The sequence below is a fragment of the Camponotus vicinus genome, unplaced genomic scaffold, assembly GCF_025532165.1.
Source record: "Camponotus vicinus isolate PSW18456_S1 unplaced genomic scaffold, iyCamVici1.0 SCAF_4, whole genome shotgun sequence".
Classification (NCBI taxonomy): Eukaryota; Metazoa; Arthropoda; class Insecta; order Hymenoptera; family Formicidae; genus Camponotus; species Camponotus vicinus.
This window is the reverse complement of record NW_028141976.1, coordinates 7,238,317-7,253,951: the sequence shown is the minus strand read 5'-3', so window position 1 is coordinate 7,253,951 and position 15,635 is coordinate 7,238,317. Positions and strand designations below refer to the sequence as shown.

The following is a 15,635-nucleotide window of genomic DNA, read 5'->3' as shown; positions in this document are numbered from 1 at the left end:
TTTACGGTTAAAAAATGTTGGATACGTTTAAGAAACGTATATAAAACGACCGTGTGCTACCTGGGTTTATTGTTATCATACATGACAAGAATATAATATTTAATAAATTATTTGTAAATTTATTATAAGTAAACATTAGTTTAAAAAATCAAAGCAATATAATTTATAATATTAATATTATTAGAAATTTATATAATAATATTATATAATAATATTATTAGAAATATTAATATATACATTAAAAATTTTACATATATGTAGTTTCAATTTGTATAATTTTGATATCTGTGTAAGTCATTAAATGTGTTAAGCTGCTGAGACGTGTAAATCAAGAACAAACGTCTCTTTATAACACGTCCCAAACATTGAATAAAGAAGTGTGTTATTTTTTTATACGTTTCCATACTCTCTAAAAGTGAATCAGTGTATTATCACTGAAAAACAGTAAATAGTCACTAATTACAGCAGTTATAAGTACAGCACTGTAAATCAGTGATATTTTATTGAAAGAATTAGTTAATAATTTTGACTGTTTCAATCAGTAATATTTCTTTCGTTATTGTCAGTAATATTAAACTACAATTCATCTCTCTATCTATTTCATATAAAATTAAAAATTTTATTTATATATATTTACTAAATATTTATTATATCAAAAATTTTATTTTATTTATATTACATGCATATTGAACTTGCTATCTTAAATAGATAACGAACGAATAATTTTCATTAAGTCGCCAGACATTTATTTGTCCGACTCATAAGATCGATTTAACATCTGAAATTAAATCGAAGTAATATTTTTAATTTTATCTGTCGCTCTTTGCAAACTTTATATAATTCTTATAACTAAAACTAAATACGAGAGAGATAGCGATCGTAGCGGTAAACGAACGAACTAGCGATTACTGGTTTTACAGTGAAATTTACTGGTTTTACAGTGAATTTTATTTTAACTGACCATAATCAGTGAGATATAAGATAAAATAACAAAAAAATAAGCGTTTCCACTGAAAATCAGTAAAATACTCACTGATTCTCAGTGAAATCTTATTTTACTGTTTAAATTAGTGATATTTTCACTGATTCACTTTTAGAGAGTACATATTCTCATTATAACACGTAAGATTCGTATAAAATTAATACATTACACATTTATATGTATTTAAATAACATGGATAAACGTGTTTTCTGGAAATTACACAAATAAAATAAGTTACATTAACACATTGAAATTTGCAGTGCATTGCGAAGAATTTTGAGATTTGTTTAAAGCCACAAAAGTAGCTTTCCTGGCAGACAACGGACGGTCAAATATAAAAAAATTTTTTATTTTCTCAAAAATACATAGTGTTTTTGATGTCGCTGATTCTAACTCTGAACATAGATTTATGAAATTTCAAGCCTAAGAGCAGTAATGATAACATGAATAAATATAAACGTATAGACTTATGCAGAGAACTTTCTTTTAACATTATCGAGAAATAATTATGTGGATGTAGAAAGCTCCTTTTTTACTTTAGAGTCTTTTTCGTTGGTTTTCTAATTTTTTACTTCTATGGTATTAATTTAATATTTATGAAATACCACTAATTTATCAACTCAAGAGTCACAAAAGTGGCTTTCCCGGAAGTCTAATGTCGCGCCTTTGTAGCTGCATAAGTGCATCTATTTGTATTTGTAGCACTAATAATAAATTATCGTCTATTACCCTTTGATGTCATCAAAAAGAATTTTACTTGTTCGTTTAGTTCGTTTTTGTGAAACGTTTTGAATAATTTAAGTGTATCACATATATATTGCGTGTCTCTCTTTTCTGTAATCGCGAGTCGTAGCAAGTGTGATGGTAACAACAAATACCTATACTTTTCGAAAAGTAGTATCTCTATTTAGTGTATCTCTATTTACTTTCTAATCTGAAAAAAGCATCTCCATTATTTCATAAATTGTATTTATGTATTTTTCTATGTTATAGTCTGAAGGACTATAACTCTAGTTTAATATTAATATAGATTTTATTTAAACAAAAAAATGCAATGGAATGTTTGCGAATCGCGTAAAATCGTCACCTCGGCGAACTACGTGTGAGTTCGCCAGAAACACGAAAATGCAAAGGGTTTCGATTTTGAAACGCTTTCGCTTGCACCAAGATTTGACCGTCACGATAAGTTCACCATGATCTTATATGATAACGTCACTAGGCGATCCCCTCCCAAATTTTAGCAAAAACGAGGAGTTAAAAACCGCCCATCGCGAGAGCGCAGCGGACAGTCGTTAACAAATATTGAACAATTGTAAGTGCGGGCTAGTCGCTAATTAATTTCACTAATTAATTTAACTAACTACTTAAAAGAATAAAGGAAGAGGTTATAGAAATAATCCGAGTCTTATATCAAATCAAGAAAATATATTTGTAGCATTGATAATAAATTATCATCTGTTACCCTCTAAATAAAAAGAATTTTCCTTGCTCGTCTAGTTCCAGTTTTAGTGAATGAACATTTTGAATATTTCAGTATATCGCACGTATATATTGCGTCCGACTTCTATAACCGTGAGTTGCGACAATTCAAGTGTAGCAGCAAGTAACCATACTCTTCGATAAAGTAAGTAGTATTTCTATTTGTTCCTTAAAGTTTTTTATATTAATTATTGTTGTTTTATTAGCGGAGTTTTTTTTTTATTAAGTATTTTAGATTAATAAAATTTTTAAATAAAGCAAATTGAAGATTTTTGTTACATATAAAATTATTATCTTTTAAAATTTTATAAAAACATTGATTATTTTAAATAACTACGAAACTTATTTAACTTTTATTTTTCCTTAAACATAGAAATTCTCGAAATAATAGCTTCCATATTATTTGATACTTGACACTTCCAAAATAATTAATGAATTTACTTCTTAATCTGAAAGAAGCATCTCCATTATTTCATAAATTGTATTTATGTATTTATCTATATGTTTAGGAAGGGAAGACATAAAATTTAAAAAAATTTGGAAAATACATTAATACAAACTTGTATTATCAATTTAATGATAATGATATTTATTTCATTAATACTATTGGGTCTTACTGCTTTATATATATATTATTTTATTTTAAATGATCATCGCCGACATATAATTAAAAAGATAAATATATTAAACGGTCCAAAGAGTTTTCCATTTATTGGAAGTGGTTATTATTTCCTTCGTCAGAATTATGAAGGTAATAATAAAGAGATATTTAAAAAATTAATTATCACCAACATTGCATTAATTTAAAATAATAAAGATATTAATAAATTCATAATATAAATAATATTAATATTAACAATTAAAATAAATTTTAATAAGTTAATAATCTTATATGATAAATCATAAAACATTTTTTAGAACTTTTGGATATTATTATTAAACTGACACAAGATTATTCATCTCCACTCAAGTTTTGGCTAGGCAACAAATTAGTAATTGGTATATATGAACCAGATCAAATGCAGGTAAAAAGATAGCGTTTATATGTTTCATTATTATTTGTTTGTATATTCATGAATTATTTAAATCTATGTATAGAGAATCTGTTGTCTATTTCAAATAAATAATACTTTTATATATCTTTATAATAACTCATCACTGATCTAATCAAAATAATTTGCTACAGTTAACTTTATCTAAATATAATATATTGTTAAATATCTAAATGACACAAACAGATATACATTTGAAATATTTAAAAGTACTTCACATAATACAACTTTTATAGGTAATCTTGCATAACAGTGTGAATAAAAGTATGATATATAAACTTTTTGAACCCATAATAGGCAAAGGATTACTCACAGCTCCTGGTAAGATATTTTTAGTAACATAAAATTTAAAATTATTCCTATAACTATAGTTTACACATAATAAAATTATGTAGTTCCATAACTACAATTTACATAATAACATTATATAATTTTAAAAAATCCTTCATAACATACTTATAATATAATTATTACTTGCATTCTCATATAATATATTCTTATATTTTTACTTTTGTTACTTTGACTGCAATGTGACAAATTTAAATTTATTATTAATTAAATTTGTTTTCAAAGTTTTTTAATATCAATGCTTTTTAATATTATTTTTATGTATTATATGTACATATATATATATATATATATATATATATATATATATATATATATATATACAGGGTGTCACAGGTATTATCCGTCAAATAAAAACCATAAATAGAGCTCGCTAAACTAAACTAAAAAGTCCTATACCATTTTGCAAACAACCACGTAAAATTTCGAGATATTAATTAAGGAAGATCGGCTAATAAGCGTACAATTGGCGTGATTAGACAGTCGGCCATTCCAGCGAGGACAACGCGGAGTGATCGGATTGTATTTTTGCAATATTCCCACGCGGTTTTGTAAGAAATTTTAATCACTTTCTAGTCAAATAATTATTTTTCAAATAAAAACCATTTTTAACATTTAAAAATCAATATGGTCCTTATTTGAAAAATAATTATTTGACTAGAAAGTGATTAAAATTTCTGACAAAACCGCGTGGAAATGTCATAAAAATACGATCCAATCACTTCGCACCGTCCTCGCTAAAATGGCCGACTGCCTAATCACACTGATCGCGCGCTTATTAACCAATCTTTTTTAATTAGTATCTCGAAATTTTACGTGGTTGTTTGCAAAATGGTATAGAACTTTTTAGTTCAGTTTAACGAGGTCTACTTATGGTTTTTTTTTTGACGAATGATACCTGTGACACCCTATATATATATAAATACACACACACACACACACACACACACACACATGTATATATATATATATATATATATATATATATATATATACATACATGCTTTCTTCATTTATCTTCTTTAATATATCTTTCCTATAATATTTTTTTCAGTACCTATATGGAGAAAACATCGAAAAGCTATTGCATTAAATTTTAATACTCCAATATTACGAAACTTTTCGAATACATTTGTCGATCAATCTCTAAGTTTAACAAAGGAACTTAAAAAGATCGGATTAAATGGAAAAGAAATAGATCTTTCCCATTATATCTTCAAATATACGCTTAACGTTATATGTGGTAAGACAAAGTATTTTTATTTAATATAAAACATCTGTATACTATATTTGTTATCATAAAAATAAAAAGAAATCAAAAATTTTGCAAGAAATCAAGAGAAAGACACGTAAATTATACATTAAGTATAATATAGTATAATTTGTATTATTTTATTATTTGCGTGCGCACGTGCGTGCGTGCGTGCGTGCGTGCGTGCGTGCGTGCGTGCGTTCGTGCGTGCGTGCGTGCGTGCGTGCGTGCGTGCGTGCGTGCGTGCGTGCGTGTGTGTGCGTGCGTGCGTGCGTGTGTGTGTGTGTGTGTGTGTGTGTGTGTGTGTGTAGAAAGAAAGAGAGAAAGAACCACAAAATTTTATTTAAAAAAATTAAAATTAAAAATTTATTTATATTTATATACATAAGCGTCTTGCTATACAGCATTGATGCTACTGGCATTTCGTGCACATAGCACGGAACAAAACCAGAAATTGTGCACATTATATGTTACCTTTTGAGAACATTAGTGGGTTCGTAGTTAATGTTTTTCAATGTTCTCAGAGGGCGTATCGCTTTCAGCAGAGAGAAGCCTGAGAGGGGCCACGCTGCCATTTTTCATGGGACGCTTTTTCTACATCGTACACTAGCGGCGCGTGCATCCATTTTACGCCGCCTAAAACTACATGGCCACATCCACTTTTAGGTGCCGATAAAACAGTCGGTTGGTTCATGTCCGTGCTACATCCACAATTTATTGCTCAGAAATAACATCCCGCATATAGACGTAATTAAAATATACTTTGTTAGCTGCGCGATTTCTTTTCCACATTCAAGTATATATTATAAATATCAATATTAATGAGATGCTATTAATGAGAGCTATTAATGAAATAAGTTTGTGTAATATACGTGTGTAGGATATTTTCTCGTGAATATTATTCTCGTTAGAAAACAGAAAATGGATGCACGCGCCGCTAGTGTACGATGTAGAAAAAGCGTCCCATGAAAAATGGCAGCGTGGCCCCTCTCAGGCTTCTCTCTGCTGAAAGCGATACGCCCTCTGAGAACATTGAAAAACATTAACTACGAACCCACTAATGTTCTCAAAAGGTAACATATAATGTGCACAATTTCTGGTTTTGTTCCGTGCTATGTGCACGAAATGCCAGTAGCATCAGTGCTGTATAGCAAGACGCTTATGTATATCAATATAAATAAATTTTTAATTTTAATTTTTTTAAATAAAATTTTGTGGTTCTTTCTCTCTTTCTTTCTACACACACACACACACACACACACACACACACACACACACACACACACACACACACACACACACACACACACACACACCCACACCCACACCCACACCCACACCCACACCCACACCCACACCCACACCCACACCCACACCCACACCCACACACACACACACACACACACACACACACACACACACACACACACACACACACACATCACACACACGACAATGAAATATGTAAACAATAACGCGTTACTGTTTATCATCAAGGCTGAACATGTTATTGGTAATTTGTTGCCGAAATATTCTATGCATTATATAATATACACACGGAATATTAAATTATAGAAAAATATTAATTTATAGATTATTTAATTAATTATTTCTAAAATAATTAATTCCGTCAGTGTTTTAAATAAGTTGGAATTTGTTACATAACTATTTTAATAACTGCATGGAATCTTAAGACGCGATCTAAGATCATACTTAAAATGATTTTAAATATAAGAATAGTTTATATGAATATTGGCATATGTTACCGCCGGCATAGTTCTCAGGTTCATGAGAGTACTGAAACCTTCATACCCGGCAAATGCCTTCGTTAAGGTGGAGATATATTGAAGAGGAAAATTTTTTTTAATTTTAGTTTAATTTCCTTTTAATACAGAGTTTCCAAACAGAGAATATAATACATATATAAAATATATATTACACATAATTATAATATATACAACGTAAATTATACAATTAATTTGCAATTACATAAAAAACACATTACAAATAATTACAAATAAATTACAAATTAAATTATTAACTAACATAAAAAATATTAACATAAACATACTAACATAAACATATTAAATTATCCTTTTTTTTTTCAACACTCTGTATATTAATTTAATTTATGTATTCAAAAACAGACGTTTTTTAAACTTCAATACTATCCATTTCAAATCATCTTTTATACTTTTGATTTTTAGACTTTTTACCTCAGGAAACTTTTGATCAGCATCACCTAAACTACAACATATTTCAATTTTAGCCAATTTGACCGAAGCCACTTTTTTAATACAAAATGTGCGGGGTCTTTTTGCACAATTTAAGTGCATTTATATATATACAAATATTATATATATGAATATGTTTATATGTACACACACACACACACACACGCACGCACACACACACGCACGCACATACACACGTACAATTCTTTTCTAATTTTTATATATAATATAATAAATGTTTGTTTATATACAAACATTATGTAAAAATTATATAGAGATATTTTACATACCGCTAATATCATCGTAAATAAATTCTCCCGTATTGTTTCTTGCCGGAATTTCCCGTTAGACATTTTTATTAATACATCGAGAAGTGTTTTATTTATATTATAAAAGAAGAAATGTAAAATTTTGTGCATGTGTGGATACATGTTAATTATTTTCTCAAGTTTTCTAATAGCATAAATATATAATAATATACAATGACATATATATAAGAAAAATTAGATATTCTAAAAATTAATATTAAAAATAAACATAAGAAAAGAAAAATATTTTTAGCATTGATTAAAATTGGACATTATAATAGTATTTTAACAATGAAAGCAAGCACTTTAACAGCATTTTAAGCTTTTGAAAAATATTATTTTGCTGAAAAAGATATTATTTACAAATCTTGCATCATAATAACAATGAAAATATACAAATAAAATATAGACAAAACTTACGAGTTGTTTCATTTTCATTGTTGCTATTCTCTGCATTTATTAAATGCTGTTGTATTAACTGTGAAATAATAATTTATGAGTAAGTATAAAGTATAAGTTAAAATTAATTCCTTATTAATATTCATAATATTTACCTTATCAATAAAAGAGTATAAAATGTTTATATTTTCTTTTTGTTTTCGTCCTGCAGCTGTCAGATTAAATATGAAATCAGGATACAAGAACACATTCCGTAATCTTAATGTGAAAATTTTCCTCATGCTAAAACACACACATCTTTCTATTAAAATAATATTCTATATTATAAACTATAAAAATATATTTAATTCCACAAATAGAGCAAAAGAAAAATATTGTTTTCCTGGTTATATATGTTAACAAAATTATTTATAATAAAGATTTAATTTAAAATATAATTTCTACAAACCCTTGTAAAAATTCTTTTGAAAGTGCAATTTTTTAAAGAATTTTATAAATTATTTTCAGATAGACTTATTTTTACGATTTGTGCATATTTTAATATTGTAAGAAGTCAAGTAAAAAAATTACTTTAAAAAACAATAATGTAAAAGAGAGAAACAATAATATAAAATATTATTTTACCTCGCACTTATTTCGAGACATTGATTGATCTGATTTGATAAGAGTTCAGGTTTGACGTTCATCATTGTGGCTTCATAATGATACATGAAAAGAAATTCATTACTCAAGATATTAACTATTATAGTAATTGAATAATAATATTGATTTGTACATTTTATTCAATGCATTTGCTAAATAAATATGATATGAAATTATAAAATAAAAAATAAATGTTTTGTTATCTAAATATTTTTGAAAATAATAATCAACTTGGTAAAATTATATGCATTTTATTATTTTTATTGTTTCAATATTCTCGATATTAATTTATGTCGAATGTCGAACGTCGAGTAAGTAAGTCTAACGTCGAACGTCGAACGTCGTAGTAGTAAGTCTAGGCCGGTTCTAACCCAGGGGCTCCGAGGGGGGGTGAGGGGCGAGGGGGAACCGGCGGGGGGGGGGGGGTGACGTCACGGGGGGGGTGATGACGTCACGCGGGGGGGGGGGTGACGTCACGCGGGATGACGTCGCGCGGGGGGGGGGGGTGATGACGTCACGCGGGGGGGGTGACGTCACGCGGGGGATGATGACGTCACGTGCGGGGGATGATGACAACGTCACATGCGGGGGATGATGACGTCACGTGCGGGGGATGATGACGTCACGTGCGGGGGATGATGACGTCACGCGCGGGTAGGGGAGGTCCGCGGCGCGACCGGTGGACGAGGGGGTCCGCGCGGGTAGGGGGGATCCGCGGCGCGACCGGTGGACGAGGGGGTCCGCGTGGGGAAGGGGGGATCCGCGGCGCGAGCGATGGACGAGGGGGTCCGCGCGGGTAGGGGGGATCCGCGGCGCGACCGATGGACGAGGGGGTCCGCGCGGGTAGGGGGATCCGCGGCGCGAGCGATGGACGAGGGGGTCCGCGCGGGTAGGGGGGGATCCGCGGCGCGACCGATGGACGAGGGGGTCCGCGAGGAGAAGGGGGATCCGCGGCGGGCCCGCGATGTGTCCACGTGTGAGAAGGACGGTGCACTGGTTTGAAAAGGATAGCGTAAAGTGTGTGAAGAGGACAGTGCGACAAGGATGGCATCAACGTGTGACAAGGACGACATCAACATACGACAAGGATGACGTCAACGTGGAACAAGGACGACGCATTGTAAGATGCTGCATAGGTGGGAGAAGGACGACGCAAAGGTAAGTGAGTGATAGCGACGAGCTTGTGAATGAGAGAGAACGATAATAGCGCGAAGAGAACGCATACGAAAGAGAACTATAATATCGCGAGAACAACGTATGCGAGAGAGAACGATAATAGCTAAGATAACGCGTGCGAGCGAGAACGAAGATATCGCGAGACTTACAACTAACGCGAGACTTATTGTTAGAACGATAGCGCGTACGAAAGAGAGAGAGAGAGAACGATAAATTCTTACAACTAGCGCAAGAGAGACGCAAAGGATGGGAACGCAAGGAGAGGCGCGTAAATAAATACATTTCTTTTTTTTAAATTAAAATATAAAATTTATTTAAATGTGTGCGTGTATTATACAATTTTGTGTGTGTGTGTGTGTGTGTGTGTGTGTGTGTGTGTGTGTGTGTGCGCTTAATATATAATAATATAATAATATAAAATATAAAATTTAAATATATAATAAAAATATATAATATAAAATAATAAGAATAATATATTTGGGGGAGTGCGCCGGGCTAAGGAGGAGGCCGCTCCTAGAATGCTAAGGGGTCGATGTGTCGGGCTGAGTGGAGCCGCTCCTGGAACAGAAAAAGACATTTGAATAGTTTTTAATAATTTATTTTAGAACTTTTGATATATTATAAATTGAAAGTTACTTACAATACTTTCCATGGCATTTTCCATTCACCGTTATACAATACACACAATTTATATTTTGATGCAGGTTTGGATTCACATATCTGTTTATCCTCTCGTCGACCATTCATATCATCGCGTAAACTCTAAAATCAAACATATTAATTTTATGTTTTAAATTTATTACACATCGACAAAAAATATTTTACCTTCAACGTTTCCAATTTCCGCCGTAGTATATTCTCATGATCATCTTCTTTCAATTTTTCAAAATCTTCTATTAATTCGAGATTTTCACGCAGTTTGTTTCCAATACAATTTACTTTAGAATGATTAGGTTCTATATTGAAACATTTACATCCATGATATTTTGCAAAATCTCGCGCACATATTTCTCGAGCTAGAAGAAATGTCCTCAAAGAATTTGTGCGAGGTTTTTCCAAGCCGAGCTCTTGATGTCTTATAAACTGAACGATTGAAGTTTCTAGATTCTTCTTTGAAAGTTGTTCCCGCTCGTATTGAAGTAATTCTTCATCATCACTAGTCCGAAAACGGAAATCAGGTTTCCCATCGGATGATCCCTCCTCCATTTCTCTCTCCTCTCTCTCTCTCTCCATCTCATCCATTTCTCTCTCTCTTTCCATCCAATAATCATCATCATCCGTATCGTCATCGATGATAATAACATCGTCTTCAGCCATTGCACTAACGTAACACAAGACTAACGAAACACAGAACAACGAAAGAAATAATATTCTAATGTCGCAGACTCCTCTTCATTATATATCTTTTAATATCTTTTGTCTCATTCCAACTAGGACATCACGTCTCATCTACCTCAGCATTTCTCTACATCTTTAGCGGAGCGTGTTGAGAAAAGTATAACTATTCTTATTCGTATGGAAGGAAAGAATTAAAATCATAGATGAAATAAAAATAATTATTTATTGCAAGCATCGTAAAAAATATCATTTACAGCACATGTTAGTAATTCACAATCGATTAATGATTCGCTGTTAAAGACATCACTATCGCGTATCGTTTTTACAGCATCGCATACAGTAGTAATATTGTTACGTTGTAAAACAGTTTCAAATTGTTTAAATTTTTCATTCACGAGATACGTATTCTCGCATAACCAATTATGCATATGATCGATACAATTTTCAAAATTAAATAAATGTAATAATGTTTGTGGTTTCATATACAAAGAATTTTCGCATAATGCGAGTTTTACAATTTTCGATTGATACATTTCAAGCATTAGATCTCCAATCCTTAATGGGAGAGCAGTCGATTGTAGAAATTGTTCAACGTCTGCTTGCTTCTGCATCAACAAATTCCACGTTGAGAAAGGCAACACTATTTGATTGCCTCGATTATCGCCGAGAATCAGTTCCACGTACGACACAGCTCCAACGCTTATTCCAATGTCCAAATACTTGTACGACGTTGGGGTTAAAGCATATCTTCTTCCAAGTATGTGAGTCGCACGACTAGGTTGAATGCTATAAAAATATAAATAATTAGATCAATATTTAAAAAAATTAATAAATAAAATTTTTAAACGATTGAAACTTACGTGTCGCATTTTTGCTTCTTACACGGTGGAGTTTCACCGTTTCGAATCGGAACGTAAAAATTCATGTCGATTTCTTCAGTGAACCTTTCACACGCGCGATTGATGCAATACTGATCGTATTAGAATTAATATCAATTCAAATAGTATCGCAAATTGCAATGTAGAGGGGATTATTGCTAACACGACATTTTAATTTCCTCTAAAATTTTGTCGCGCCGATGTACGGCTGCGATGACATCATCATCCTCAGAACAAAGATTTAGCTGAATTCGCTAAAATCGAGCGCTGATGTACGGCTGCTCCTGATGCAATCACGTCAGATTTTTCAAATGTACGTGACAAAACGCGAAATTTTCAAGGTTAAGATGCACATCGGAACAAAGATTTAGCTGAATGCGCTAAAATCGAGCGCCGATGTACGGCTACTCCTGATGCAAACACGTCAGATTTTTCAAATGTACGTGACAAAACGCGAAATTATCAAGGTTAAATTACACATCAGAACAAAGATTAACCGTCAAGGTTAAAACGCACATCACCCCTAGACAAAGATTTAGCTGAATGTGCTAAAATCAAGCGCCGATTTACGACTGCTCCCGATGCAACCACGTTAGATTTTTCAAATGTACGTGACAAAACGCGAAATTATCAAGGTTAAATTGCAGACGCTACTCCAGGGAATTTTTAAGATGAAATCATTCTAGAATGTTCGATGATATGCACGAGACAGTATATAAATCATGATCAAGAGGCACACCCCACCAGTATTTTTGTTAAAGTACATCCGGAACTATCATTGGGAAGCGCATTTCGCAAGTCTGATACAATATGGAGGAACAAAGTTTGCGAGAGCAATCCACTTTGGTGAATTCATTGGAAGATTACATTGTGTGGGAGCAACGATGTGATACGTATATCGAGTCGTTGGAAGAGCAAAGTTGCATCAAGCGACCGCGATTATCGATCGGATATCGACAATCGCTGATTGCTCGGATCGCGCGCCTCGAAGGGTTGAAAAATTCGGTACGTGGACGTTTCGTACACACGGGTGCCGGATGTAGCACGCGTCAAAATGGACTTGCGTGGCGCGAGATTGATACGGCGTTCGAGAGTCGTATATTGACTGGTGCAGTGATAAATTATAATCACATCGAACCGCGCCAGTTTCTCGATGATGCCAAAGACATTGTGTTGGAACATGTGAAGGATGTTATGAAAAAACATTATAATGTGAAAGTGAACACAATATTTAACGGTGAATTTGTGGCTGGGGATAAACGCGCCAACAAAAGTATCAATACGCGAAACTATGAACTCTTTCGCACATCCGATTTACACGAGTGGTACGAACGGCGCGTTATCGAACCCACCCTAGCGTCTCTGGAAGAGTTTCAGGAACGCGACAGCGGGTGGGCTTTGTCGCGAATATTAAATTTAACTGTAAATATAAATAAGTATAATCCTATGCGTGCGGGATGTCACATTAAGTTACCGCGGGAGATTATGTTGAAAAGAGCGGTGATTAATGTACAATCAAAGGACAATGCATGTTTCGCGTGGGCAGTGGTCGCCGCACTATACCCCGCCGAAAGAAAGGCGGAACGGGAATCATCGTACCCACATTACACAACAGTGCTGAATCTCCGGGACATTGAGTTTCCAGTGACTGTGAACCAAATAAAAAATTTTGAACTTGCCAATGACATTTCTATAAATGTGTACAGCATCGAAGACAAGAACAGCATTGTCCCGATGCGTCTTTCGCAGCAGAAGCAGGACAAGCATATCAACTTGCTGTACATTGAAGACGACAACAGCGTCGGACATTTCACTTGGATTAAGAATTTATCCCGGCTCGTGAGCTCACAATTGAGCAAAAAGGAGCACAAGAAATATATCTGCGACCGGTAAGTTTAATTTATATTATTTGAATAATTATAAGTTATGTAGCAAATTGTATATAAATCTTTAAAAAATTTTTCTTTTACAGATGCTTACATTACTTTGATTCGGACGCCAAGTTGCAGTTGCATACGGTCGACTGTGGAAAGATGAACGATTGCGCTGTCCGATTGCCGAGCGATAAGGACAAGTGGCTCGAGTTCAATAACTTTAATCGGAAGGAGCGGCTTCCATTTGTGGTCTACGCCGACCTGGAATGCGTTCTGGCCAAGATGGATGAAGAGAAAAACGCATATCAACATCACCAAGTATTTAGTATAGCTTACTATGTACATTGTTCGTATGATGAATCTTTATCGGCATATCATTCGCGTCGTAGCGCCGATTGTATAGCTTGGTTCGCCGAAGACCTCAAAAATTTAGCGTTACGTGTAAAAAATATTTTAAAAACAAATGTCCCCATGGTAAATTTGACGTCCGAAGAGTGGGAAAAATTCCATAGCGCCACTCAATGTCATATATGCGAAAAACCGTTCGTGGAAGACGATACACGCGTTCGCGATCATTGCCATCTAACCGGGCGATACAGAGGTCCAGCACACTCAAATTGCAATTTAAATTATAAAGAATCTTTTTGTATTCCCATAGTTTTTCATAATTTATCAGGTTATGATTCACACTTTATTATCGAGGAAATAGCCACATCGTTCGAAGGGAAAATCGAGTTACTTCCGATAACAAAAGAGAAATATATTTCATTCACAAAAGATGTTTGTATGGATGAAGAATCAAAAAATCATGTAAAATTACGTTTCATCGATTCATTCAAATTTCTCGCATCGAGTCTCGACAAATTGGCATCGTTTTTGGATAAAGACAAACTCAAAATTTTAAAATCAGAATATCAAAATTTATCAACAGATAATTTCAATTTGTTAACGCGAAAAGGTGTATTTCCGTATGAATACATCGACTCGGTAGATAGGTTGCAAGATACGTGTTTACCACCGCGCGAATCATTTTACAGTTCCTTGACCGGTGACACTGTATCCGAGAGCGATTACGCGCACGCCGAGAACATCTGGACGCGATTCTCCATTCGGACGCTAGGCGAATATAGCGATTTATATCTTAAAATTGATGTCTTGTTATTAGCCGACATTTTCGAAAACTTTCGAGATAAATGTATCGAAAGTTACGGACTCGACCCCGCGTATTACTATACTCTCCCCGGATACACGTGGGACGCCATGTTGAAGCATACGAAAATTACGTTCGAGTTGCTTACTGACATCGACATGGTTATGTTCATCGAACGTGGTATACGCGGTGGTCTGAGTCAATGTTCGGGTAGATATGCTCGCGCTAATAACAAGTACATGGAGTCGTACGATCCATCGAAACCAGCATCATACTTGATGTACTTTGATGTAAATAATTTGTACGGATGGGCAATGTGTCAACCGTTACCTTACGCCGATTTTCGATGGGTCGACGACGTGACCAATTTTGACGTATCATCCATCGCGCTAGATTCGCCTACAGGCTATGTCCTCGAAGTGGACCTCGAGTACCCGCAACATCTTCACGATGCACACACTGACCTACCGTTTTGCCCGACACGCGACAAACCACCTGGCAAGCGGGAATTCAAACTGCTTGC

The 15,635-nt window shown here is 33.8% G+C and overlaps 3 protein-coding genes across 3 annotated transcripts; 2 read left to right on the top strand and 1 right to left on the bottom strand.

Annotated features, from left to right (window-relative positions):
- Positions 1-2,456: 2,456 nt before the first annotated feature.
- On the top strand, positions 2,457-5,844 carry LOC145969944 (cytochrome P450 4c21-like). Its single transcript, XM_083096281.1, has 6 exons — positions 2,457-2,606; positions 2,971-3,212; positions 3,380-3,486; positions 3,750-3,834; positions 4,916-5,104; positions 5,780-5,844. Exons 2-6 carry the CDS (start codon positions 3,038-3,040, stop codon positions 5,842-5,844), a joined length of 621 nt encoding a protein of 206 aa, XP_082952407.1. The 5' UTR covers positions 2,457-2,606; positions 2,971-3,037.
- A 4,395-nt stretch (positions 5,845-10,239) lies between these two features.
- Positions 10,240-12,268, bottom strand: LOC145970084 (uncharacterized). Its single transcript, XM_083096541.1, has 3 exons — positions 10,698-12,268; positions 10,513-10,634; positions 10,240-10,430 (listed from the first exon to the last, which is right to left on the bottom strand). The coding sequence occupies exons 1-3, from the start codon at positions 11,187-11,189 to the stop codon at positions 10,394-10,396; spliced, it is 651 nt and encodes a 216-aa protein (XP_082952667.1). The 5' UTR covers positions 11,190-12,268; the 3' UTR covers positions 10,240-10,393.
- An 86-nt stretch (positions 12,269-12,354) lies between these two features.
- Positions 12,355-14,858, top strand: LOC145970100 (uncharacterized). The gene has a single exon (XM_083096573.1). The coding sequence runs from the start codon at positions 12,899-12,901 to the stop codon at positions 13,979-13,981; it is 1,083 nt and encodes a 360-aa protein (XP_082952699.1). The 5' UTR covers positions 12,355-12,898; the 3' UTR covers positions 13,982-14,858.
- Positions 14,859-15,635: the final 777 nt, after the last annotated feature.